Raw genomic sequence first — 27793 nt, forward strand, 5'->3', positions numbered from 1 at the left:
TAATTTTTCGTGTTAAATATACTTTTTTTGTGGGGATTGTGAGTGTTAATTTTGATTAGGAAAAATTGTCGATCAATAGGAAGAGGTTTCTTGTTCAATGATGGAGTGAAATAAACTAGGATGTTCAACCTTCACTCCTCTATCATCACTTCCTTGCACGATAAATCTCAACTTTGAAACTTGCTCTACTTTCTCTATATTTAAACCCCACGTGCTATTCCAACCGTCACAACTTTCATTCAAGTTCTCCTCTCCAAACCACCCACTTTTTGAAGGGTAGTTAACAATTTCCAATGTGAATATTTAGTTAAAAAATTTATTTATAATTTTTTTTCCTCTTTTTTTATTATTTTCTTTTTTTACTGTTTTATTCCTTTTAATTTTTTACTATTTTAGTTTTTTTTAATTTTTTACTTTTCCTTTTTTTTTCTTTAATATAATATTCCTTTAATATAGGTACTAATATCGCGTTATGGAAAAAAAGAATTCCATGTGCAATCGAAAAGATATCTAGTTTTTCTAATTCAGGTTATCATGTCGACAGGATGTTTGGTATTGACCGGGCAGCACCATAACAGGGTTGCTTTTACACATTTTCTGTCAGTGCCGCCATCTTCCAAGTGTCCCGTGAAACTTGAATTCCTTTCAAAACACATGGATAACAACCCCGCGCGCACACAGTCTGTTTTGATAAGATAAAGGAGAGAGAGAGAGAGAGAGAGAATTGCGAGAGTAAAATTGTTCTTCGTTATCTTTTGTGCCTTGTGGACACAATTCCCATTCCTATTGAGAAAAAAGTAACAACAACAAAAAAAAAAAGAAAAAAAACAATATCAAGAAAATGAGAGTTTACTTATAAATGAAAAAAGGGTGTTGTGGAAAAAAAAGAGGCGTTAAACGATGAAGGCAAAAAAAGGGGGTGGCAATGTGTTGTTGAGAGTGAGGAAAAGCACAAGGTAGGAAATACTCTGTTGCATTGTTGCTGTATGCAAAAAAAGAGGAGAAAAAAAAAAATGAATTGATGAGTGTGTCTGTGTGTATTCGATATGAAAGAAATTGTGGTTTTATAATGGATGGAAAAGCAGAAAATATTGTATTAGTGTGAAAAGGGAAAATGATTCTACTGTGTAGAGACTTTGTATATATATAAAGATAATGAGTTTGAAAAAGAAAGTTTGTTATTTTTATGTACTTTGATCATAGTCTCCTTGGATGTAATAATGATAAGTTGAGCGTATGAAAAGATAATGAAGATACAAATTCATTCATTCTGATGAATGAGAAGCCATATTTTTTTTCTTCTTTCGTTAGGAATTTTTTTTTTTTTATTTATTGTTAGCATTCGCTTGTTTTTTTGTTGCTTCTTTCTATCTCTTCTTTTTGTTTTTTCTTTTTCTCTTATTCTCATTTTCCTCTTTTCAGTCCTTTTGTCATTTTTGCCTTCTTTTTTTATTTTTTTGATTGCGCTTTTTTATTGTAGTTTCCATTTGTATTTATAATAATAATACAAACAATAAATGATAATTATATTTTTAATTTTATTTTTTTTTTGAATTTTTTTGCTATTATTTTTAAGTTTTATTAATTTTAATTTCTTTCTAAATTTGAGTTAGTAAAAATGATGATAAATTAGTAAAAATTGCTATTTATTAGTAGAATATATTAATTCAAAAGCAAAAAGTCAGTCGCTGATTCAAATAAGTAGTAAACATTTCTACTAACCCAAATTTAGTATAATAATTATTAATTGGTGTGACAATAGTAATTTCTAATAATTTATTAGTGAACTTTACTAATTAATAGTAATTTTTACTAAATTATTCAGAGTTTAGTAAATTTTAGTAATAAATAGTAATTTCTATTTCTACTAATTTATTAAATAATTTTATTAATAAATATTAATTTCTAATTTTCTACATAAAATCAAAGTTTCAAACGTTCAAATGAACGACGATATTTTTTTACTTCTTTTAATTTTGTATTTTTTTATGAAAAAAAAATTATTTTCCAAAACTAAAAATTGATTCTTAACTACGTGACTGTTTAATTTTAATTATTTTTCTTTTTTGTACAATAATTTTCAAAAATACTTAAATAGAAAAATATTTCGTTCATTTGAACGTTCAAAACTTTAGGAAAATATTTCTACTTATTTTGTTAGTAAAATTTACTAATTTATATAAAAGCAAAAAGTCAATGACTAATTTAAATTAGTAAAAATTTTACTAATTCAAATTTAGTATAATAATTATAATAGTAATTTCTAATAATTTATTAGTAAACATTATACTTATAAATAGTAACTTTTACTAAATTATTAAAAGTCAATTGGTAAATTTTAGTAATAAATAGTACTTTCTACTAATTTATTAGTAAAATTTACTAATTCAATTCAAAAGCAAAAAGTCAGTCACTAATTCAAATTTGCAAACATTTTTACTAATTTAAATTTAGAAAGTTGTTTTAATTTATTTTTTTTATTATTTACATTCGTTTTCCATATCTTTGAGGCTTTTTTGTTTGTGCTTGAAATATTTTCAAAAACTACGAAACACTGAAAACAAAAAAAAAGAGTAAATTCATTATCTATTTACTCTCTAAATGTTAATTTGGTTAAAATGTTGACTAATTTATTATTTAAATAGTTAACATTTGTATAAAAATTCAAATTAATAAAAATTACTATTTATTACTAAAATTTACTAGTTCAAAATCAAAAAGGTAGTCACTAATTCAAATTAGTCTTCTACATAATTAGTAGTATTTTTTACTATAATTAACTATAATGATTTGAATGTTCTTTCATTCATTCACTTTTTCTGTATCACACACTCTGAAGTTGTCTTTTGTTTATACTTTTGTTATTTGTTATCTTTAGATAGATTATATATTATATTATTATGTTATAATTATTTTTAAATAAAGTTTTTTTTGATATATTATAGACCTTTATATAATAATTATTTTTATGTTATAATTAATTCAATTAATTCAAAATTGTAATGACAAATAGAAATCATCAGAATTTTTTTCACTACTTTTCATTAAAAGACTAAAATTTTGTTAAATATTAGGTATTGTTTTGTCAAATTGAAATTATGCAGATTTTTGTTCTTTACTTCTAAAGAAAATTAGAAAATTGTTAAACAACTGTGATTAAGAAATAGAAAATTTATTTATTTTGCATTATTTTTTTTATGAATCACAATTTTTTAAACAAAATTATTATTTTGTTTTAGAAAAAGAAGAAAAATATTTGCACAATTCCTATTTTTAATCTTATTTTTGGAACAGGATTTTCCACCGGAATTCAAAAATTTTTAATTCAAACCTTTTTTAAATTGAAGTCTTCGACTCGGAGCAATCGATATCTTCATGATTTATAACAATAAAAATGAACGAGTGATATGTGATAAAATCATTATTTTATATTATAAGAATATTGTTACTGTAACTTATTATGAACGAGTGATATGTGATAAAATCATTATTTTATATTATAAGAATATTGTTACTGTAACTTATTCAAAATTATTTTCATCATTTTAATTCAATTATTATTTTCTAGAATTTTAAACTATTTTTTATGAAAATAATTGAACTTTGGAGAAGAATTTTGTTATTTATAAAGATAATTGTAATTTTTACGAGAATTTTTTTCAAATTTTGAACACAGTTGAATTTTATTATTATTTTTTTTTTTTGAAAGAATTGAATTTCTGCAATTATTCGTAATTTTTCCAAAATTTAATTTTTTTAGTGTTTTCAACAAAAATTTAAATTAGAAAATTTTCAAGTTCTATTATTTTTAAAATTGCTAATTTTATTTAAAAATGGTAGTAAGAAGTTAGCCGCGTGCTTTAGCGCGCGAATTGTTGCTAGTTACTATTTATTAGTAACTTTTAGCGAACTTTAGTAATAAATTAGTAGAAATTCCTATTTATTAATAAAATTTAGTAAATTTTTCTAATAAATTAGTAAAAATTACTATATATTAGTAAATTTTGTTAACAAATTAGTAGAAATTATTATATATTAGTAAAGTTTAGTGAATTTTAATAATAAATTAGTAGAAATTATTGTATATTAGTAAAGTTTAGTGAATTTTAATAATAAATTAGTAGAAATTATTGTATATTAGTAAAGTTTAGTAAATTTTATTAATTAATTAGTAGAAATGACTATTTATTAGTAAATATATCAAATTATTAATAAAGAAATTCCTATTTATTAAATAAAATTTAGTAAATGTTATTAATAAATTAGTACAAATTACTATTTATTCGTAAATTTTAGCTAATTTTACTAATAAATTAGTAGAAATTCCTATTTATTAGTGAAATTCAGTAAATTTTTATAAATTATTAAAAAAATAAATTTTCTATTTCTCTGGATAATTTGGGAGAATAAAATACTTGGTGACCTTGCGTGAAATAAGTTGAGGTGATGAGAGAGAGAGAGAAAGAGAGGAAAGTCGATTTTGTGTCGGCGGAGAGAATGCGAGAGTGATGAATGTTATGGTTGGTCATGAATTAGGACATTTTCTAACCTAGCCTTTTGACCAACAGACACGAAGGAGCTAAAGGGGAGGAAACACACAAAAGGTGGTGTGAAGATTCTCGGGTCTTAGCGAGGGCGTCAGTCCGTATAGTGATCATCGAGTTGAATGGGTGGGCCGGGCACCGAGCAGACTAAGAAGCACGAGCTTAATGCGTTATTGCTGTCGCAAAAACTCGCTCATGAAAATCCTCCCCTGATGAACGGGCAATTGCAAATTGGCACGTGTCCTCGTCCTCGTCCTCATCCTCGTCGTCGTCGTCGTCGTTGTCTCTATCAAAATTACCATCGACGCTCGCTCCTCGATTATCATTTCATTATTATCAGTTCATTTAATTGTTTACTGCACGATGGGATTGTGGACAAAAATTGTAGTTATGAAAATAATTGTAAAAATTTCAACAATGGGAATTGTGTGAATGTTGAGGAGGAAAATAGTACTGGGACAAATAGTGATAGCGAAAATAGTACTAGGAAAAATAGTACTGCGAAAAATAGTGCTAGCAGAAATAGTACTAGGAAAAGTAGTGATAGCAGAAATAGTACTAGGAATAATAGTACGAAGCAAAATAGTACGAACAATAATAGTACGAACAAAAATAGTACTAACAAAAATAATACGAACAAAAATAGTACCAACAAAAATAGTCCGAAGAAAAATAGTACGAACGAAAAGAGAAGAAACAAAAATTCTACTACCGTTAATTGTGCTAACGAAAATAGTAATAATCAAAAAAGTAATAGGAGAAGTAGTAATAACCAAAAAAGTACAAGTAAAAATAATAGTAACAACAATAGCACTGACGATAACAGTACTAACAGAAATAGTGATAACCAAAAAAGTACTATCAACGATAGTAATAATAACAAAAATAGTAACAGTGACAAAAATAGTAATAACAAAAATAGTGATAACAACAGAGATAGTACGAACAAAAATAGTAATAACAAAAATAGTGATAACAACAGAGATAGTACGAAGAAAAATAGTAATAATAACAAAAATACTAATAACAAAAATAGTAATAGCGAAAGTAGTAGCAATAACAAAACTAGTGACAACAACAAAGATATTAATAACGAAAATAATAATAATAACAAAAATAGTAACAACAATAGTGACAATAAAAATAGTAACATCGAAACTAGTAGTGAAAATAGTAACAATAAAAATTATAGTGACAAAAATCATAGGATCAATAAGAACAATAATAGAAAAAGCAATCAGAACAGCGGAAATAAGTTTCTCATCAAAGAAGACAAAAGCAAAAAATACGAAAATTACAGCAAAAAGAAAAATACTGGAAACGAGGAGAATTTCGAAAAAATTGAATCGATTAAAGGAGATAAGGTCAAGATGGCAATGTCTTCGCCACCTAAACATCGTCGGGGATTTGAAAGCAACGATCCAACTGGGAATGATTTTTGCCGCTATCGCCGTTTTAAGATGCGACAGCAGTGAGTATTGCTATTCTTCTCTCATTGTTTTCTGTATATTGTACTTTTTTTGATATCTGTAAAGAATTTACAAGAAAAGTATCCTTTTTAATAATTATTCTTTTATTTAATAATAAAATTAATTAATAAATAAAAATAATAGTTACTCTCTAAATTTGAATTAGTAAAATTTTTTATTAATTTAAATTAGTGACTGATACTTTTGCTTTTGAATTAGTAAATTTTTTCTAATAAATAATAGTTTCTACTAATAAATAGTAATTTCTACTAATAAATAGTAATTTCTACTAATAAATAGTAATTTCTACTAATAAATAATAATTTCTACTAATAAATAATAATTTCTACTAATTTATTAGTAAAGTTTACTAATTCAAAAGCAAAAAGAAAGCGAAAACTTTTAACTAATAAATAGTAGTTTCTACTAATTGATTAGTAAAATTTACAAATTCAAAAACCAAAAAATCAATAACTAATTCAAATTAGTAAAGAGTAAACATTTTTACTAATTCATATATTTAGAGAGTAAAAAAAGGAATAAATTTTAATAATTTTTGTTTTATTTAAATAATAAAAATAATAATTAATTTATTAAAAAGAATACTATAAGAAAGAAAAAAGAGAGAGAGAGAGTGCGTATACCAACAGGTGCACATTATGAGAAATTTTGTTTGAGCACACAGATTGTTAAGGTTCTTTGCTGCTGTTTTTTACGAGAGGCTATCAATTTTCAGTAGATACAGATACAGTGGGAAGCCTTTTGGTCAACGGCTGTGAGAGCAATAGGCCGGGATTTAAGTGTATATATAGGTACTTGGGATGAAAAAAGAAGGGAAAAATCATCATCTCTATTCCTTTCATTGAATCGATTCGCGCGTGAACTGGTAGTTTTTTATGTGTAAGAAACTGTGAGAAAATCAGCTATAAATCGGATTTTCTCTGTCATTGGGTATTGGAAATTTTTATCATTTATTATTCTCTCGATAATCTTATTTAGATTAAATTGTTCTATGGTAAATGAAATTCTGATTTTTTTTTCTAATTATTGGGAATTATTTCTCAAATTTTTTGGGTGTAATTACAAAAAAAAAAAAATTTGTTTTATTGTTATGATTTGTATTTTTATTTAATAATTAATTTAATAATTTTTATTACTATCATAATTCGCGCGGCTAACTTTTTGCCTACTATTTTTAAATAAAATTAGCAATTTAAAAAAAAAAATTTTTTTAATTTTTAATTCAATTTTTTTTTCATAAAAATAAAATATGAATTGGAATATAGATTATTAGTATTATAACCACAATAATCATATATTCTGAGACAGTGTATTCAAGGAAAAGTTAGACATTTTTATTAAAAGTACGAATTAAATTTTTAGAATATAAGAAAACTCTGAATTTTTGTGTATTTTTTGTTTGCCTCATAAACTATAAAATAACCACGAATTCTGATACAAAACCTTCAATTTTTTCTATTTCTGAAAATAATTTCTTTTTAAATATAACTTCATTCTTGAACAACTATATCATAAAATTAGTACTTAGAAATTATTTATAATGAATAATAAATAAAATTTTATTTATACATTTCAAAATTAATTGAATTTTAAAATAGTTGCGTTTACAATTTTCATAAACAAATGAACTTCAAAAGATTTTAATTTCAAATTTTATAAAATATCAATTTTGAATGAATTTCATTAAAAACTCTAAAGAACTTAAATTTTTGTGAAAATTTTCAAAATTTAAATTATTCTAAAATTAGTTAAATTTTATTTAATTAATTATTAAAAATAATGAATTTATCAAGGAATTTTAGTTAAAAACACTAATAAAATTTGAATTTTGGAGAAGTTACAAATGATTGCAAAAATTCAATTATGTTCAAAAATTTTTTAAAATTCTCATCAAAAGTTCAATTATCTTTATAAATGAAAAAAATTCTTCTGCGAAATTCAATTATTTTTAAAAAATTTAATAAAATTCTTGGCCAAATTGCAATTATTTTCAAAAAATTTCCTCAATTCAATGATTTTTGAATATCTAATTTTTTAATAAAATTTTTCCAAAGAATTCAATTATTTAAAACAAATTTTGTTAAAATTCTACGAAAACATTTAATTATTTTCATAAATAATAAAAAATCACAAGATTTTAATTATTTACAAATTTCTTTGTAATAATTCCAGTATTTTCATAAACTATACAATTTTTTTGCAGAGATTCAATTATTTTTGTAAATAATAAAATTCTTTTTAGAAATTCAATTATTTTCATAAATAATAAAACTCATCGCAGAATTGCAATTTTCTTTTAGAATACATAAGAAAACTCTGAATTTTGGTGTCTTCAATTTTTTCCATTTCTGACAATAATTTCTTTTTAAATAACTTCATTCTTGAGCAACTGTCATGAAATTAGTACTTAGAAATTATTTAATGAATAATTTCACTTAAATATTACAAAACTCATTGAATTTTAAAAGAGTTGCGTTTACAATTATATTTTCATAAATAGATGAAGTTCAAAAGGTTTGAATTTGAAATTTTTAAAAATTCCAATTTCTAATGAATTTAATTAGAAATGTTAAAAAACTTGGATTTTTGGAAAATTTTAATAATTCAAATTCTTCTTCAAATTAGTTAAATTTGTCTATATATATTTTTAAGTAATTTTTTTTAAAACTAATAGATTTACAGAAAAATTTTAGTTAAAAAAAATTTTTAAAAATTTAAGTTTGGAGAAGTTACAATTCAATTCTTTTCAAAAGCAATAAAATTCTTCTTGCAAAGTTCAATTATGTTCAAAATTTAAAAAAAAATAAAAATTTCACAGGAATTCAATAAATAACAAATTTTTTTTATAAATTTTAACGCAATAATTCAATTAATTTCATAAATAATAACTTTTTTTATAAATTAAATAATTTTTATAAATTATAAATTTGTTTCAGGAATTCAATTATTTTCATGAACAATAAAGCTTATCGCAGAATTTTAATTATTTTTAGTACAATTTTAATCAAATTCCTCAAAAAATGTAATTGTTCTTAAAAATTTTATTTTAAAATTCGTCAAAAGAATTCAATTATTTAAAAATTTGTAGATAAAATTCTTTATAAGAATTAAATTTTTAAAAACATTTAATTATTCAATAAATTATTTATTTTTGTATTGAAATAATAATATTTAAATAATTAAATAATTTTGAAAAGGTTTAAAATTAAAATATTTGAAAATATGAATTTTCTATATACTTTTAACTTGCAATTCTTAATTTCTTAATTATAATTTTTTAACAAAATTAACAATTTTCTAATAATTTTATAAATAAAATAGAAGAAAATTTGCATAATTTAGATCAGTCAAACGAGAGTTTGTTATAAAAAAGCATATAAAAAACAAAATTTATTTGTTAATCATAATTTTTTTTTAATTTTCTAATTTCAAATATTATTTTATTATATAAACATGAAGATATCGATTGCTCCGAGTCGAAGGCTCGGAGTGATAGATTTCTTCATGTTTTCTAATAATTAAAGATGACCAAGTAATAAAAATATTATTTTTTATTTATAAGAATATTGTTACTGTAACTTCATTAAAATTATTTTCATTATTTTAATTATTCAATTATTATTTTCAAGAATTTTAAATTATTTTTTTCCGAAAATAATTGAGTTACTTAAAAAAAATGTATTATTTATGAATGAAAATAATTGAATTTCTGTAATTATTTGTAATTTCTCCAAAATTGAATTTTTTTTAGTGTTTTCAACAAAAATTTAAATTTGAAAATTTTTAAATTCTATTAGTTTTAAAATTGCTAATTTTATTTTAAAAAGGCAACAAGAAGTTGCTAGTTTCAATTTTACTCTAAATTTGAATTATTATAACTGTTTATTAATTGCAATTAATGAACGAATTTTTGCTTTTGAATTAGTAAATTTTACTAATAAATTAGTAGAAATAACGATTTGTTAGTTAATTTTGGTAATAAATTAGTAGAAATGACTGTTTATTAGTAAAATTTAATAATTAAAAAGCAAAAGTGTCAGTATTTCACATTCTAATTATAAAACTAATTTAAATAACTAGTAATTTTTCTACTTTATTACAAAAATTTACTAATTCAAAAGCAAAAAGTCAGTCACTAATTTAAATTAGTAAACATTTTTCTTAATTAAAATTTAGAAAGTTGTTTTAATATATTTTTTTATTATTTACAATCGTTTTCTCCATCTTTGCGTCTTTACTTTTTAGGCTTGAAATATTTGCAAAAACTACGAAATACTGAAAATAAAAATAAAGTAAATTAGTATAGAAAAAAATTAGTTTTTTATGTTTGAAATAAAATTTATTATTTGCAAGGAAAGAAGAAAATGTAAATAAGAAAATAAAAAAATAAATTAGGAAATTAAAAAGGAGAAAATTTGAATTTTCTTTCTTTCTTATATTTTTAATATTATTTACATTTTTATTATTATTTCTATTTTTGGTGTAATTTATACGTTTATTATTATTTCTGTTTTTATAATAATTTCTACTTTCTACTTTTATTATCACTTCTATTTTAATTATTACTTTTATTATTATTTATATAATTTTATTACTATACTTATATTTTTATTATAATTTTAGTTGATTATTATTTTTGTTTTATGTGCTATTTCTATTTTATTACAATATTTTCTCCGGTAAATATAATGAATTCGTGTTTTTCATTTTCATGAACTCTTTTTTTTTAATTAACTTTAGTATTTTTAAAAAAAACATTTTCTTATTTTTTGCGAGTAAAAATTTAAAAATATTTTGATATCCTGCGGTTATTCAGAGGGAAAAAAGTATGTTTTTAATACTTGGGCGTTTCTCCTTCTTTGTACAGCGTGTCTGACCAAAGTGGATCGTATCTACTGAAAAATATATAGATTCAACTTTATCTCTTTCATTTACCGTGAAATTCAACAAAGAGCAGATATTTTTCAAAAAAAGAAACTTCCATACATTTATAATTTCTAGTGTTTTCATTTTTTAATTAAATTATTATTATTATTATTATTATTATTATTTGTTAATAAAATAATACACATCGAGAGAATAAATAAAATAGATAATAATAAGAAAAATATTAAAATAATAAAAAATTAATATAATTAATATTTAAATTTAAGAATGTAATGTCGATAGCTTCTGTTAATTAATTAATATATTAAAATTATTTATTTTGTTTTATAAACTTTTTATTATCGCATTTTAATCGATTTTTAATTTTTTATTATTAAAGTTATAATAAAAGAATGAAATAATGAAAATTATTATGAAAATAAAGAAATAAGTATTCAATAAAAGAATTTAAATAATAAATAAAAAAATAATAAATTAAAAAAAATGAAAAGTACATTATTCGATTTTTTAATGCTCCTTTTCGGTGATTCCAGAGAATTTAATTTAAAATTAATTTAAAGCAAAGAAAAATTCCTGCTGCATTTCTCTCTCAAATATTTGTTCGTGTAAATATATTTTTAGCTTCTTGAGATTATTTACCAGGTTTATATTTAAGTAGGATTCATAAAGAGATTCTTCTTTTGATTTTCTTTTTGGAAAAATTTGTTTTGCTTACTCAGAAGGTAAATTTTTTATAAATACAAAAATTGCTTTTTTTTGATAACGGTAAAGAAAATAAAATACAGAGAACAAAAGAGTGAAATATTTATAGTAGTAAATTTGACAGACAGACAGAAAGAAAAAATAGTTATTTTCTATTTATTTTATAGATTAAATTTAAAACTCTCGAGTGCGTTCATAAATTTTCCAAGTCGAGATCTTTTTAAAGAAGAACCTTATTTCAGTTTTGAAAAATGACTGCTCGTATTTCCTTTCCTTATAATATAACCCGAGTATAAATCACAAGGAACCATGTAAAATTTGCTTTTAATGTTATTTTGACAAAAAAAAATTTCACACATGCAAATTAATTTTTCTTGTAAGCTTTAAAAAAAATTGTTTGGCTTTATCGATGTTAAAAAAAGGGAAATATTTCCCCCTGTCAAAAAATTGAAAAATTTAAAGTGTCTTGTGCTTTTCAAATTCCATTTCTCATGGCCTTTTTTTATATTTCTTGTGTGGAAAATTGCGATTTTTCGTCGGAGATGGTTTATATGTATATATGTTACGCAAATCTTGAAAGAATTTTTTTTTTCTTGTAAAAATTATTTCTTACAATTATTTTTTTTTATTTATAAAATCTTCAATTGTTTTATTTATCTTTTAATTGAAAAAAAATTATATTTGTATATCAAATACTCTATTTTTATTAAAATATTTATTTATTTTTTTATAAAGAAAATAATTTCTAAATAAAGTTTGTTTGAAGCAAATAAATAAATATTCAAGCAAAATTTGGTTGTTTCAGAAAGAAATCTACAAATTTTTAAATAATTGAATTCTTTTGACGAATTTTAAAATAAAATTTTTAAGAACAATTACATTTTTTGAGGAATTCGATTAAAATTGTACTAAAAATAGTTAAAATTCTGCGATAAGCTTTATTATTTATGAAAATAATTGAATTCCTGAAACAAATTTATAATTTATAAAAATAATTTAATTTATAAAAAAAATGTTATTATTTATGAAATTAATTGAATTATTGCGTAAAAATTTATAAAAAAAATTTGTTATTTATTGAATTCCTGTGAAATTTTAATTTTTTTTAAATTTTGAACATAATTGAACTTTGCAAGAAGAATTTTATTGCTTTTGAAAAGAATTGAATTGTAACTTCTCCAAAATTAAATTTTTTAAAATTTTTTTAACTAAAATTTTTCTATAAATCCATTAGTTTTAAAAAAATTACTTAAAAATATATATAGACAAATTTAACTAATTTTAAGAAGAATTTGAATTATTAAAATTTTCCAAAAATCCAAGTTCTTTAACATTTCTAATTAAATTCGTTAGAAATTGGAATTTTTAAAAATTTCAAATTCAAACCTTTTGAACTTCATCTATTTATGAAAATATAATTGTAAACGCAACTCTTTTAAAATTCAATGAGTTTTGTTATATTTAAGTAAACTTATTCATTAAATAATTTCTAAGTACTAATTTCATGACAGTTGTTCAAGAATGAAGTTATTTAAAAAGAAATTATTGTCAGAAATTGAAAAAATTGAAGACAACAAAATTCAGAATTTTCTTATGTATTCTAAAAGAAAATTGCAATTCTGCGATGAGTTTTATTATTTATGAAAATAATTGAATTTCTAAAAAGAATTTTATTATTTACGAAAATAATTGAATCTCTGCAAAAAAATTGTATAGTTTATGAGTATACTGGAATTATTACAAAGAAATTTGTAAATAATAAAATTCTTGTGAATTTTTATTATTTATGAAAATAATTAAATGTTTTCGTAGAATTTTAACAAAATTTGTTTTAAATAATTGAATTCTTTGGAAAAATTTTATTAAAATATTAGATATTCGAAAATCATTGAATTGAGGAAATTTTTTGAAAATAATTGCAATTTGGCCAAGAATTTTATTAAATTTTTTTAAAAATAATTGAATTTCGAAGAAGAATTTATTCATAATAAAGATAATTGAACTTTTGATGAGAATTTTTAAAAATTTTTGAACATAATTGAATTTTTGCAATCATTTGTAACTTCTCCAAAATTGAAATTTTATTAGTGTTTTTAACTAAAATTCCTCGATAAATTCATTATTTTTAATAATTAATTAAATAAAATTTAACTAATTTCAGAATAATTTAAATTTTGAAAATTTTTACAAAAATTAAAGTTCTATAGAGTTTTTAATGAAATTCATTCAAAATTGATATTTTATAAAATTTGAAATTAAAATCTTTTGAAGTTCATCTATTTAGGAAAATTGTAAACGCAACTTTAAAATTCAATTAATTTTGAAATGTATAAATAAAATTTTATTTATTATTCATTAAATAATTTCTAAGTACTAATTTTATGATATAGTTGTTCAAGAATGAAGTTATTTAAAAAGAAATTATTATTGGCGGAAATAAAAAAAAATTGAAGGTTTTGTAAATGGGTCAGAATTCGTGAAATTTTTACAGAAAATAAAAAGTATTTTTTTTAAATCGAAATGTTGAAAAAACATTTCTATTTGGCCTAAAGAATGTGTCCACCAAAAAACAGGAAAAAAAAATTATTTTTTATAAAAGTTATTGCAAAATTAATTTTTTTGCAACTTTTTAATCAAAATTTGATTTCTCCTAAATGAATGAACCGATTTAAATGAACCAAGCGGGAATATAAAGGGGATAAAATATACTTTCGTTTAGAATTAGAAAATTTTTAAAAAGTTTATTTTTTAATAATTATTTAATAAATTTTTTATAAACAATTAATTTTTTTAATGTTCTACTTTTAAAAGTTATAAACAAATTATATTGGCGCGGTGTTGTGCATCAACGCTGAACTTAGTTTTTGATCATTTTTATCAATTTTTATGGTTATATAATTGAATAAAAATGTTAATTTGACAGTGTTTTGTTCATTTCGTAGTTAAAAATATATTTTAATTCTGAAAATCATCAAAATCGCATCTCCGTTCAATATAATTTGTTTATAACTTTTAAAATAATTGTCGCTCCAAAATTTTCTCAACGGATTTTGATTTCTTATAGTTTTAAGTGTATGTTAATATTTTTTTCAAATTTTTAAAAGGCGTAGAACATTAAAAAAAATTAATTGTTTATAAAAAATTTATTAAATAATTATTAAAAAATAAACTTTTTAAAAATTTTCTAATTCTAAACGAAAGTATATTTTATCCCCTTGATATTCCCGCTTGGTTCATTTAAATCGGTTCATTCATTTAGGAGAAATAAAATTTTGTTTAAAAAGTTGCAAAAAAATTAATTTTGCAATAACTTTTATAAGAAATAATTTTTTTTCCTGTTTTTTGGTGGGCACATTCTTAAGGCCAAATAGAAATGTTTTTTCAACATTTCGATTTAAAAAAAATACTTTTTATTTTCTGTGAAAATTTCACGAATTCTGACCCAAATCAGAATTCGTGGTGATTTCATATACACAGGAAAAAATAGTCTCACTCCGTTTACACCTTAAATTCAGCCTCAAAAAGAGGCTGAAAGTAAAACTTTTTTTTTTTAGTGTGTAGTTTATGAGGCAAACAAAAAAGACACAAAAATTCAAAATCTGTTGCTTGAATCAAATTTTCTCTGAGTGGATGTATTATTTTTGATTAAAAATAAAAAAAGTTTATTTGCAAATTGAAGTTTAATGGTTTTTTAGTTGAATTTCTCGTTGCGTATATATATGTACATTGAACCACTCTGTACAATGCACACAATGCCGAATCACACTCAGGCTTCACTGATGCTGAATGCACAATGTTCACAGAAGCTTTGCATATCTCACGCCGCTGAGAGAAAGAGAGAGAGAGAGAGAGAGTGGGACGCTCGGAAACAGACTTCCGCTGACTTCCTGATGCATCCAGCACGACATGCTTGATGTTTAAACAGTGGACCGCGCTTTCGAGTTGAAATCGCATCACCTGGTCAGCGAGACGATCGATGTGCCTTCTGTATTTTGTCACCATCGCTTCTTACCCCGCGTCCATGTTGCCGTTGTCAAAAATTATTTATTGCTTTATTGTTTATTAATATTCTTTTTCAGAGGATTTCAGATGAATATTCGTTATTCGTTATTTGTCTTTCTTTGTTTTTTAATTTATTTGTTATTTGTTAATACTTTTTGTACCAATTTGAAATAATTATTTATTTATTTGTCAGGGTGTCTATACAAGACCTGGAAAACCGGGAAATTTCACTGAAATTAAAAATGTCCTGGAAAACCTGGAAATGTCAGGAAATTTTTTCGAAAGTTCAGGGAATTTTTTTCATCATGACTTGAAATACTCTTGAACAATATTTTTAAAGCCCACAATTTAGTTTTACAAATTTTTAGTAAAAAATAAATATAGTAATAATTAATATTGCCTTTCTAATTTGCAATTCTATTATATTTTGATTTTTGAGAAATAATACGATCCACAGACATACATATAATCAAATAGAATAAAAGATTGACCACTTAAAATTCTGAAAGATCAAAAGAAAAGCAGAAATAATGGCATTGAAAAATGTTGTTTCGTAAAATAAGTCAATTTATTTTTAAAATACATAATTCAAGGCTCGAACTAGATCCGTAAAGTCCGTAAAAGTCAGTTTTTTTTTTTAAAAAAAGGTCCGTAAAGTCCGTAATTTGATTGAAAAAGGACAAAAAGTTTGTAAATTGTACGATAAAATTTGGTAAATTTTAGAGAAATTACAAATGATTGCAGAATAGTATATTTCGTAATACAATTCTTCTACGAAATTCAATTATTTTTAAAAACTTTAATAAAATTCTTGGCAAAATTTCACAGGAATTCAATAATTTACAAGATTTTTAATAAATTTCTTCGAAATAAATCAATTATTTTCATAAATAATAAAATTTTCACAGAAATTCAATTATTTAAAAAAAATTTAACAAAGTTCTTTTCAAGAATTCAATTATTTTTAGAAATAGTAAAATTCTTCACCAAAATTCAATTATTTTTGTAAACTTGAATAAAGTTCGTTGGAAGAATTAAATTATTTTCAAAAGTAATAAAATTCTTCTCAGAAATTCAATTATGTTCAAAAATTTAAAAAAAAATTCTTATCAAAATTTTAACTATCTTTATAAATAATAAAATTCTTTAATATTCAAATATTTAAAATTTTTTTTTTAAATTCTCGTCAAAATTTCAATTATTGTTATAAATAATAAAATTCTTCTTCAAAATTCAATTCTTTTTAAAAACTTGAATAAAATTCTTGGCAAAATTTCACAGGAATTCAATAATTTACAAGATTTTTAATAAGTTTCTTCGAAATAAATCAATTATTTTCATAAATAATAAAATTTTCACAGGAATTCAATTATTTAATATACAAAATTTCATAAAATTTTTCGAAAAATATCAATTATTTAAAAAGATTTTTATAAAATTCGTCCCATGAATTCAATTATTTAAAAAAAAATTTAACAAAGTTCTTTTCAAGAATTCAATTATTTTTATAAATAATAAAATTGTTCATCGAAATTCGATTATTTTAGAAAAATTTTAATAAAATTTTTGGGAAAAGTTTTAATTATTTTCATAAATAATAAAACTTTTCGCAGGATTTTAATTAATTTTTTATACAATATTTTAATCAAATTCCTCGATAAATGTATAATTATTCTTAAAAATTTCATTAAAATTTGTCAAAATAATTGAATTATTTAAAAATTTGTTGATAAAATTCTTTATTAGAATTCAATGTTAACAAACATTTAATTATTCAATAAATTATTTATTTCTTAATTTAAATAATTGAATTCTTCTAGAATTTTCTAATAAAAAAATTTATTTAAAAATGAATTACCGAATAATCGATTTATTATTATTTATGAAAGTAATTTATTTATTGCAACGAATTTTATTACAATTTTTTCCAATAATTGAATTTTTTTGAGAAAATTTACTACTTTTTAAAACTAATTGAATTCTTGCGAAGGATTTTATTAGCATTTTTGTAAATAATAAAATTTTTTTGAAAAATTTCATGGTATGAATTTTAATTCCTACGGAAACATAATAATGATTAAATATTTATTTAAAAAAGAAATTATTGATGTTTTTGAATAATTTTACAATTAATAAAATTTGTAAATAAATGTAATTGAACATTTTTTTTGAGTTTCTAATAATTTTTAGAGTGAATCAGAATATTTTTTATGGTCAGGGAAAAAGTGAGAATTTTGTCTGGAAATCAGGGAAAAGTCAGGGAAAAATAAAATTAAATATTTGTGGCAACCCTGAAAATTTTTCACAAAAATTTAATTCTTTTTAAATATTTTAATAAAATTTTTTGCAATAATTCAATTATTTTAAATAAATAATATAAATTTTTTAGGAATTCAAATATTTTTGAAAATTTTAATAAAATTCTTTGCAACTATTCAATTATTTACATAAATAATAAAATCCATTACCGGATTTCAATTATTTTTAATACAATTTTACAGAAATTGCTAAAAAAAATGTAATTCTTGTTAAAAATTTAATTTCAATTCCTCGAGAAAATCAATTAGTTAAAAAAATGTTTTTTTAAATTCTTTGGAAGAATTCAATTATTTTCATAAATAACAATATTCATTACAAGAATTCAATTATTTTTTAAAAGTAATGCATTTTTTCTTGAAAATTCAATTGTTTAAAAAAATTCTTATTAAATCGTTCGAAAGAATTCAATTATTTTCATAAATAATAAGAATTATAATAGAATTCTTTGTAAAATTGAATTATTTAAAAAAAAATTCACAATTCAATGATTTTCAATATCTACTATTTTATAAAATTTCTATGTAAGCAAAATTCAATTATTTAAAAATTTTATGTAAAAATCTTCGTAAGAGTTCCATTTTTTTGAGAATAATACAAATTTCTCAGGAATTCAATTATTTTTGAAAATTTTTTTTAAAATTGCTAACAACTATTCAATTATTTTCATAAATAATAAAAATCAACAAAGAATTTCAATTATTTTTAGTACAGTTTTAATCGAATTCTTCGAAAAATGTAATTATTCTTTAAAATTTTATTAAAATTCGTCATCAATTTAAAAATTTGTTGGTAAAATTCTTTATGAGAATTAAATTTTAAGAAACATTCAATAATTCAATAAATTATTTATTTTTGTATTTAAATAATTGAATTCTAATAAAAATTCTATTTAAAAATGAATTTCAGTTAAAATTTTAGATAATAATTGAATACTAAAAGCCGTATAGCGTGAATTTTTATAAATAATTGAATTTTGAAATATGTTAACTGAATTTTTTTTTAATTGAAGTTTTTATTTTCGAATGTATATTTAATTGAAGAATTTACGAATAATTGAGATTTCGTAAAAGTGATTTAAAGAAGAATTTTAGTTAAAAATTATTGAAAATAATAATTGAATTGATGATGATTTTATCACTCGGTTATCTTTAATTATTATAAAACATGAAGAAATCGATCACTCCGAGTCGAATCACTATACGAACTCGGAGCTATGGATATCTTCATGTTTTATAGTTGTGAAAAATTTAATTTATAATTTTAAGTAAAATGTTCTCTTATTTGACTCGGACTGCTGATATTATTTTTGTTCGTACATGGTCCGTAATTTTTCATTTTTGGTCCGTAAAGTACGTATTTTTAAATACTGTGTCACTGGTTCGAGCCCTGATAATTTTTTTAAAAATGTTCATTTTATATTCATAATATTTATAACGTTGGTGAAGTTTACAATGATTTAGAAGAAAAAATAATTTTCTATTCAAACTTTTGTCTTAATAAAACTTTTACAATGTTTCTTGAACAAAAAAAGTTTAAAAAAGGAAAATTTTGTAAACGTAAAATATTGTTTTCTAGAGTGAAAAACAGTTTTTTTTTCTTCAAATCGTTGTGGACAAACGTTGTGAATACTTCTCCCACGTCATTTATAAGTGTTATTAAATAAAATTTAAGCAATGTATTTTTTATTATGTCGATTCTTAAAATCTGGAAAAAAAATTTTAGAAACCCTGGAAAACCTGGAAATGTTAGGGAAATTTTTTTCAGATTAGTTGTAGACACCCTGTTTGTTATAAATTTGCTACAATTTAGTATCTCCTTGATTCTATAAAAGTAAAATAGTGTTAAGATTGTGTAGATGTGAAAAAATACGAGCAGGTAAATTTTGCGTAGGTAAAAATATACAGTCAATAGTGATAAAATTAATATAGAATAAGTTTTATTGACAAAAAAAAAAGAAGTACCAAGAAAATTTGTTGTGGACGATTCTTTTCATTCATGTGATAATTTTTCCTGGACAATTTTGTTAGTCCCTGTGATAATTTTTTGGTTTACAATTTTTTTAGTCCATGTGATAACTTTTGTCGAACAATTTTTGGTTAATCTGTATGATAATTTTTGTTGGTCGCAATTTTCTTTAATCCATACAATAATTTTTTGGTGAACAAATTATTTGGATATTAAATTTCTTATCTTTATAGCAATAGTGATACATTGAAGACGTTGCGAGTGTGAGTTTAAAGATTAATTTTCCACCCCAGAGAACTTGAAGTTAAATACCGTATAATATAATTCTCTTTTTTTTTTGCCTATATGATCCTTTCTAATTACTTTGGATTCGAAATGGTAATTTTCCTCCGCTTTTTTTACTTTCTCAGAGAGATAGAGAGAGATAGCATCACTTATATACTGCAAGTCAAATGGAGGAACCACGTAAGCCGTGATTTTCTCCGGAAAGATAAAATGAATATTTATGGTGCGGATTCTTCTACCTGTATACTACACTAAGGAGGAAGTCTTCTTAGATTACGTACTACGGTGGAAATTCTAGAAAAGATTTTTTCTTGCACCTCAAACTAGTATCATAAACTTTGGTCTTAAACTGTGGAGGATTGTGTTCTTTCTACTTGCTTTTTTCTTTTGTAATTATTAGCCGTGAAATTGAATTAACGATTTTTGTTAATTAACAGGTGAGAGTAGTAGTTTTTATATTTTTTTGTATAGTATTTTGTGTGACTCACTATTTAAGTAAAATTACTTTGTATAAAATCCTAATAAGGTTTTGCGTATTAGTGAAACAAATCAAAGAATGAAAATTAATAATTTTCGAGAGAATTTGGATTGGGTTGTTGAAATGCAGCATCAATTTGAAAATATTTATCACCTTGTTAAAAGCAACAAACAGATGACTACTGTAAATTATAGTACACACTATTTGTATGTGTTTTCGGTTTAGGCTGCTTGTTCATTCATATGTATTCTACATGCATTTATATATATATTCAATATCTCTCTCTTCAATTTAAAATAAATGTACCAAATGGTTGTTCTTTCATGCATTTACTGCCAATTTAATTCGACACTGTAAATCACGAAAAATCGTGCGTACATAAATTGCGGCTTTTAAACAAATATGAAAGTGGATTTTACAAAATTCACTTTTTCACTGGGTCTAAAAGAAAGAAATTTCAAATATTTTTCGATATTATTCTACTTTTCTATATTATTCTTTTTTTTCTATATTATTCCATTTTTGCTATATTATTCTATTTTCTTCCATATTTTTACTTAAAATACTTATTACGTTTTTACTAAAAATAGCAACAATTCGCGCGCTAAAGCACGTAGCTAACTTTTTAGGATAAAATTAGCAATTTTAAAAATAATAGAATTTAAAAATTTGTAATTCAAATTTTTGTTGAAAACACTAAAAAAATCCATTTTTGGAAAAATTCAAAAATTACAAATAATTGCAGAAATTCAATTATTTTCAAGAGCGACAAAATTCAATTATCTTTCAATAGAAATTATGAAATTTTTCAATAATTTAAAAAAAATTAATATTTCGTTAAAATTGTAATTAACAAATTGAAATTATGAATTTTTTCCCAAAATAAAATTAAAATTTCCTGAAATGGTGCAAATTATTATTTCCTTTTTTCAAAGAAAAACAGATTTTGTTAAAAAAAATTGTGATTAGAAATGGGTATTTTGCAAAATTTTTTCTTTTTTTCAAAAGGAAACTCCTAATTTTGTATTAATTGCGATTGAGAAGCAGAAAATATAAAAATTATTTTCTATGCCCTAATCTTAATTTCTTAATAATTTTCTAATTTTTTTTATAAGAAAAGAAAGCTACTCAATTTTAATTTGCAAAACAAATAAGTTTTTTAAATTAAAAAAATAGAAATTTTTTTTAATGATTTCTCTTTTTAATGACAACTTATTTTAACAATATTTCAAGTTTTCATTAATTTTCTGAATTTCTGTCTTAAAATTGTGTATCATTTGTAACTCCAACGCAAAAAAAATAAAATAATCAATAGAAGCATTTAATAATTTGTTTAGAATAATAAAGATTTTTTTTAATTAATTAAAAAATGAAAATAATATAAATAAATTAAAAAAAATGTCAGTAGTATAATATATTTTCTATCAGAACGTATAAAAAAAATTTTTTTTAAAAGAATAGAATTAAAAAATTTGTAATTCAAATTTTTGTTGAAAACACTAAAAAAAAATCCAATTTTGGAAAAATTACAAATAATTGCAGAAATTCAATTATTTTCAAGAGCGATAAAATTCTTCTCATAAAATTCAATTATCTTTCAAATTTTAAAAAAATTCCCATAAAAATCACAATTATCTTCATAAATAACAAAATTCTTTTACAAAGTTCAATTATTTTCAAATTAATTTCAAATTCCCAAAAATAATACGCAAACATTTAATTATTTTCATAAATAATAAAAATTTCTCAAAAATTCAATTGTTTACAAATTTTTTTATAAATTCCTTCGCAATAATTCAATTATTTTTATAAATAATAAAAATTTTATTTAAGGAATTCAATTATTTTCATAAAAAATAATCAAAAATTGTAGAAAATAATAATTGATTTGAAATGATGAAAATAATTTTGAAAAAGTTACTGTAATAAAATTCTTATAACTGCTTATAACATAAAACAATGATTTTATGACTCGGTCGGTCATCTGTAATTATTATAAAACATTCTTATAAGTTATTGAATTTAAAAAGATTTGAATTTGAAATTTTTGAAATTCTTAATTCCTATGGAAAAATAATATTGATTAAATATTCATTTAAAAAAAAAAGTTATTGAAGTTTTCGAATAATTTTACAATTAAAGAAATTCGTAAATAAATGTAACAGAACATTTTTTTGAGTAAAATTTTTTCCTTTATTTTCTAAAAATTGAAAAAGTTTCAATTAAAATTTGTAATTGACAAATAGAATAAAATATGTAGGGGAGGGTAGGCTACATTGAACCGGGTATTTTCTAAAGTCCAAGAACTAATTAAATTTGACAAATTTTGATGAGGTTTTTGTATGAAAATAAAACTGAAGTACTCCTTTAGTTAATACACACGTTACAAACACAAATTATTATGATTAAATAATAAAATTTAATTTTTTTCTAACCAGTTACACTTTTTTTATTTTGAAGGAAGTGTGTCTACATTGAACCACCTCTAATAAAACACTACAACTTACTTCGAAAATAATATTTCCACTTACACATTGTAATAAATCTTATTTTCCACTGAAAAAATAGAAAACTGTTGTTAAATAGTTATTATTTGTTAATATAGGATATTAATATATTTCGATGTCAGGTTTTGTAGCAGAAGTGACAGTTTAATTTTATCACGTTGAGAGCCATGCTGATCAAATTTCCTAACCTCAAAATAAATATTATGGCGCAAAATTTTAAAGTTCTACTACAATGTATAATTTCTGAAACCTTAATTGCGCATGACTACTAGCATTTTTCTTATTGGTCAATAGAGCAGACAACTTTTGTAGTCAGGGCTACCACTCTTGAAACTGAAAATACGCTGTAAATTCGGGTGGTTCAATGATGCCGCACTCACTGTATTCACATGACATTCACAACAAAAATTGTTTATAATAAATTTATGTAAGACTTAAAATTCCTTATCACATCGGAATATTGAAGTTGACACCCTAAGCGAAATAAATCGCAAGTTTACTAATTTTTAAAACTTCCTACTTCAATAAAAAAACGTCATTATAATTCCACAAAATTTTTTGTTTTGTACGTGAAAAACAGTTTTTTTCGTTTTTCTTTGTAAATAATAAACCTACGTGCTCGAAATTTTTGGACGTAGTCGCTTTCGGTAATACTAATTTATATATTAAATAAGAAAAAATTCCACTCAGTCATTTCTTAGAAAATTAAAGTGGTTCACTGTTGACGCTGGTTCAATGTAGCCTACTCTCCCCTAATGTTTCTTTTCCAAAAGAAAAGAATGAATCTCCGAACAATATTGTTATTGAGAAATAAAAATTATGCGTATATTTCCTACTTCTTAATTATAATTTTTTAACAATTTTCTATTTTTTATAAATAAAAAGGAGAAAAATTTGCATACTTTAGATCAGTCAAACGAAATTTGTTATAGAAAAAAGCATATATAATAAACATAAAATAAACAAAATTTTTTTGTTAATCATAATGTTTCTATATTTTCTAATTTCTAATTTTTAATCTGTCAGATAATATTTTTTTTTTTAAAAAATCAAAAGCATACACAAAAACTAACTTCAAAGTGTGGACAGACAGAATGAAAGAATGAAATACGAATATTATTATTATTATAGTTAATTCATTAATTTTGCTGATATCAATTATTTATTTCAAAAAATATTTATAATAACGAATTTTCGCGAAATTAATGAATTTTTCACTCACACCATTCTCTTTCGTTTTATTTTTTATTTCGCTTTTTTATTCGTTTTATTCTGAGTCATTAACTTTGAATGTGTGTTTTTTGCTCTAATATTTATATAAATGGAAAAATTTATTGAAATAAAATCAATTTTCTGTGCGTAGTGTGTGTGTTTATATAAAAAAAAATTGATTTGCTATTTTTCTAATAAATGTGTTTGGAAGGGGAAAGAGGAGGGGGGGGAGAGTTTATAAAATATTTTTATATACGAAAGACTTTTATGGATATTTAAAAATAAAAAAAACAAATGTTTCTTTGGGAGAACTCGCAGTGAAAAATTGACCATTACTTCTGTATTCTTGGCATGTGAATGGTTCAATATTTTAGGTGGCCAATTGTTTTCAATTAATTTTATTATTGGCAATAATGGACCATTATTGGTGGAATATTGTGGGCTGTTCGCTTTGTTGCCAAAATGATATTGTTAACTATTATTTTATTTGGCTTTTGTTATATTGTTAATCGACATTTTAATCAATTTGAAGGAAATATATTTTCTAAATAATTAATTTAATTTAATACCTAAAATTTCATTAACTAATTATGTCTTTATTTTTGGTTTTTTATTATATTATTATTATAAAATATGAAAATAACGATCACTCCGAGTCTTCGACTCGGAGTGATCATTATCTTCATATTTTTTAATAATTAAAGACAATCGAGTGATAAAATAATTATTTCATACTATTAAATTATTAAATAAATAAATTTCATTGAAATAAAAAAAAAATAGTTCAAAAATAATGATTGAAGAAAATTTTCCGCACTGATTGATAAGAATTCATTTCACAGGTGGATTATATTTAATAAGATTTTCCCATTTGCTTGTTATTGATTATATTGAGAAAATTGGAGGAAAAAAAATGCAGACACGACATTTTTTTGTTAATATTATTATATTGTCGTGTGTCAAGTTATACAATCAAGTTTGCCTTATGTGTGGAGGCCGGGGGACCTAAAAACCCTTGTTCTCCCCCCCCACTTTTAGTATCTCGTGTCTTTTGTCATTGGTGACTAGCTTTAGGAAGCCAAGTAACAGTCTTTGTATTGTAAACTTACACTGTATCGAATACAGGGTCGTATCTGTTGATTTTAATTTGTATTTATTTCAATTTTTCCCTTGCAAAAAAAAAATATTGTATTAAAGTTGAGTTATTATTGAAGAAAAGGGAAATTATTATCGGTGGTGGTGTCTGAGTGACGCTTGGGAAAATTTTGTCGAGCGTGTTCATGATAAATGAAGGAGAATTTTTTAGAAATTGTTCTGGAAATTGTTCCCCTAGGGGAATTTGTAAATAATTTGTTATTGTTTGATTTTTGCTTGTCTAGACAATTCTTGTGATGTAAATGAAATTTTTCGAATTCTAATTATGATGTTAATTATGAAAAAAGAAATGAAATGGTTATGTACGGTGTTGAGTCGTCACTGACAGATAGCTAATATTTGTATGTCAGTTTAAAAGTCTAGTTCAGTAGTTAGTAGTTGTCGCGTGGAGTTAGTTTGAATAAAAGAAAGGGGTGTGTATTAAAAAAAATTGTGTTTTTTCTTTGTTTTTTTTCTTTCTTTGAAAAATTGCAAATTTCAAGTAAAATGAATTTTGAGTTATTTTGCTGGTATCGGCCATGACACACGAGAGTGATATGGGCGTGGGAATTGTTTTGGACATTGTGATCTTACTAATTGCCACTAACATTGCTCTTAAATCACTTGGTGTATGTGACGTCTGCATACCATATTCGATTGTTATCACTTTCTTCTTCACAGGATGCTTACTTTTGTGAGTTTCTTTTTTCTTTCTTTCCTTTTTTTTGAATTCCTTTCTTTTGAATGAAATTCATTAATTTTGAACTTTGATAAAGTTTACAACATTTTTTTTTTAGCAACGGTTAAAGAAAAATATTTTTCATGACAAAAAGCAATAAAATGTTTTGTTGGATTACAATATTTTTTTCCTATTACAGGCATCACAGTACCTTTTTTCCTCAAAAAAGGTGAATTGTTTTCCTCAAAAAAACTTTTTCAAAATTATTTTCATCATTTCAATTAAATTATTATTTTCAAAAATTTTTAACTAAAATTCTTCTCTAAATCAATTATTTTTAATAATTAAAAATTTTTCGACAAAATTCTTTGACAATTTTCAAATCCATATGTTTACAATTCAAATTTATCAAAAATTTCGATTATTCGTAAATTCTTTAATTAAATATTTATTAAAAACTAAAAACTTCAAATAATTTCAGAACAAGTTCAATTAAACTTTTTCGAAAAAATTAATTGTATACAGAATTGTTAGTTTTAATAATAATATTCAATTATTATGTAAAATCTTAACTGAAATTCACTTTTAAATTAATTTCTATTAGAAAATTATACGGGAATTCAATTATTTAAATATACAAAAATAAATAATTTATATTGATTAATTGAATGTTTTCAATATTAAATTCTCATAAAGAATGTTATCAACAAATTTTTAAATAATTCAATTCTTTCGACGAATTTAAATAAAATTTAAAAAAATAATTACATTTTTCGAGGTATTTGATTAAAATTGTACTAAAAATAATTGAAATTCTGCGATGAGTTTGATTATTTATGAAAATAATGGAATAATTGCGAAGAAATTTATAAAAAATTTGTAAATAGTAGAATTTCGGTGAAATTATTTTATTATTTATGGAAATAATTAAAGGTTTGCGGAGAATTTTATTAAAAATTTTTTTTTAAATAATTGAATTCTTTTGGAAAATATAATTTAAATAGTAGATATTGAATATTATTGAATTTAGGAAAATTTTTTGCAAATAATTGAAATTTTGACAAGAATTTTATTAAAATTTTTTGAAAATTTATGAAAATAATTGAATTCCTAAGAAGAGTTTTATTATTTTTGAACAATATTTAATTGTTGCGAAGAATATTATTACTCTTGAAAATAATTGAATTTCTGCAATAATTTGCAATTTGTCCACAATAAAAATTTTTTTTCGTGTTTTTAACTAAAATTCTTCTTTAAATGCATTATTTTTAATAATTTTTGAAATACTCTTTGAGAATTTTCAAATCTATTTTGCTTTTAATATTCAATTATTATCTAAAATTTTAACTGAAATCCATTTTTTAATTAATATTAGAAAATTTTACGAGAATTCAATTATTTATTTTCTTTCTTTCCTTATTTTACAATCAATTAAATACAAAAATAAATAATTTATTGAATAATTGAATGTTTCTCAAAATTGAATTCTCATAAAGAATTTGATCTACATTTTATCAATAAATTTTTAAATCTTTAAATTCTTTTGACGAATTTTAATAGAATTTTTAAGAATAATTACATTTTTCTAG

General features: G+C 22.1%; 2 protein-coding genes across 5 annotated transcripts in view; both read left to right on the forward strand.

The window, feature by feature from the left end:
- LOC122497891 (potassium voltage-gated channel protein Shaker) overlaps positions 1–27793 on the forward strand; it is a 369957-nt gene that overhangs the window by 80173 nt on the left and 261991 nt on the right. The window contains exon 1 of one of the 3 annotated variants that reach the window (XM_043605278.1): positions 25411–26219. The exons of the other annotated variants lie outside the window; for them this stretch is intronic. Within the exon in view, the coding sequence (XP_043461213.1) occupies positions 26065–26219 (155 nt within the window). The 5' untranslated portion in view covers positions 25411–26064. Of the gene's footprint in view, positions 1–25410; positions 26220–27793 lie in introns of those variants that run through there. 3 annotated transcript variants of the gene reach the window in all.
- On the forward strand, positions 397–15771 carry LOC122497893 (uncharacterized protein DDB_G0287625-like). Of its 2 annotated transcripts, XM_043605281.1 has the most exons (3): positions 397–956; positions 4569–6015; positions 15427–15771. In XM_043605281.1, exons 2-3 carry the CDS (start codon positions 4667–4669, stop codon positions 15512–15514), a joined length of 1437 nt encoding a protein of 478 aa, XP_043461216.1. In that variant the 5' UTR covers positions 397–956; positions 4569–4666; the 3' UTR covers positions 15515–15771. The 2 variants fall into 2 exon arrangements, with proteins under 2 accessions (XP_043461216.1, XP_043461217.1); XM_043605282.1 differs by lacking the exon at positions 15427–15771 and having other exon boundaries at positions 4569–6028.

This window comes from Leptopilina heterotoma, unplaced genomic scaffold (genome assembly GCF_015476425.1).
Source record: "Leptopilina heterotoma isolate Lh14 unplaced genomic scaffold, ASM1547642v1 Lhet_14, whole genome shotgun sequence".
Taxonomy (NCBI): Eukaryota; Metazoa; Arthropoda; class Insecta; order Hymenoptera; family Figitidae; genus Leptopilina; species Leptopilina heterotoma.

Excerpts from the sequence above, each read along its gene's own strand:
- LOC122497893 (XM_043605281.1), top strand. The coding sequence starts at position 4,667 with ATGGGTGGGCCGGGCACCGAGCAGACTAAGAAGCACGAGCTTAATGCG. Across the intron at positions 6,016-15,426 it reads CGTTTTAAGATGCGACAGCA|AAGCTTTGCATATCTCACGC; the intron begins GTGAGTATTGCT and ends CAATGTTCACAG.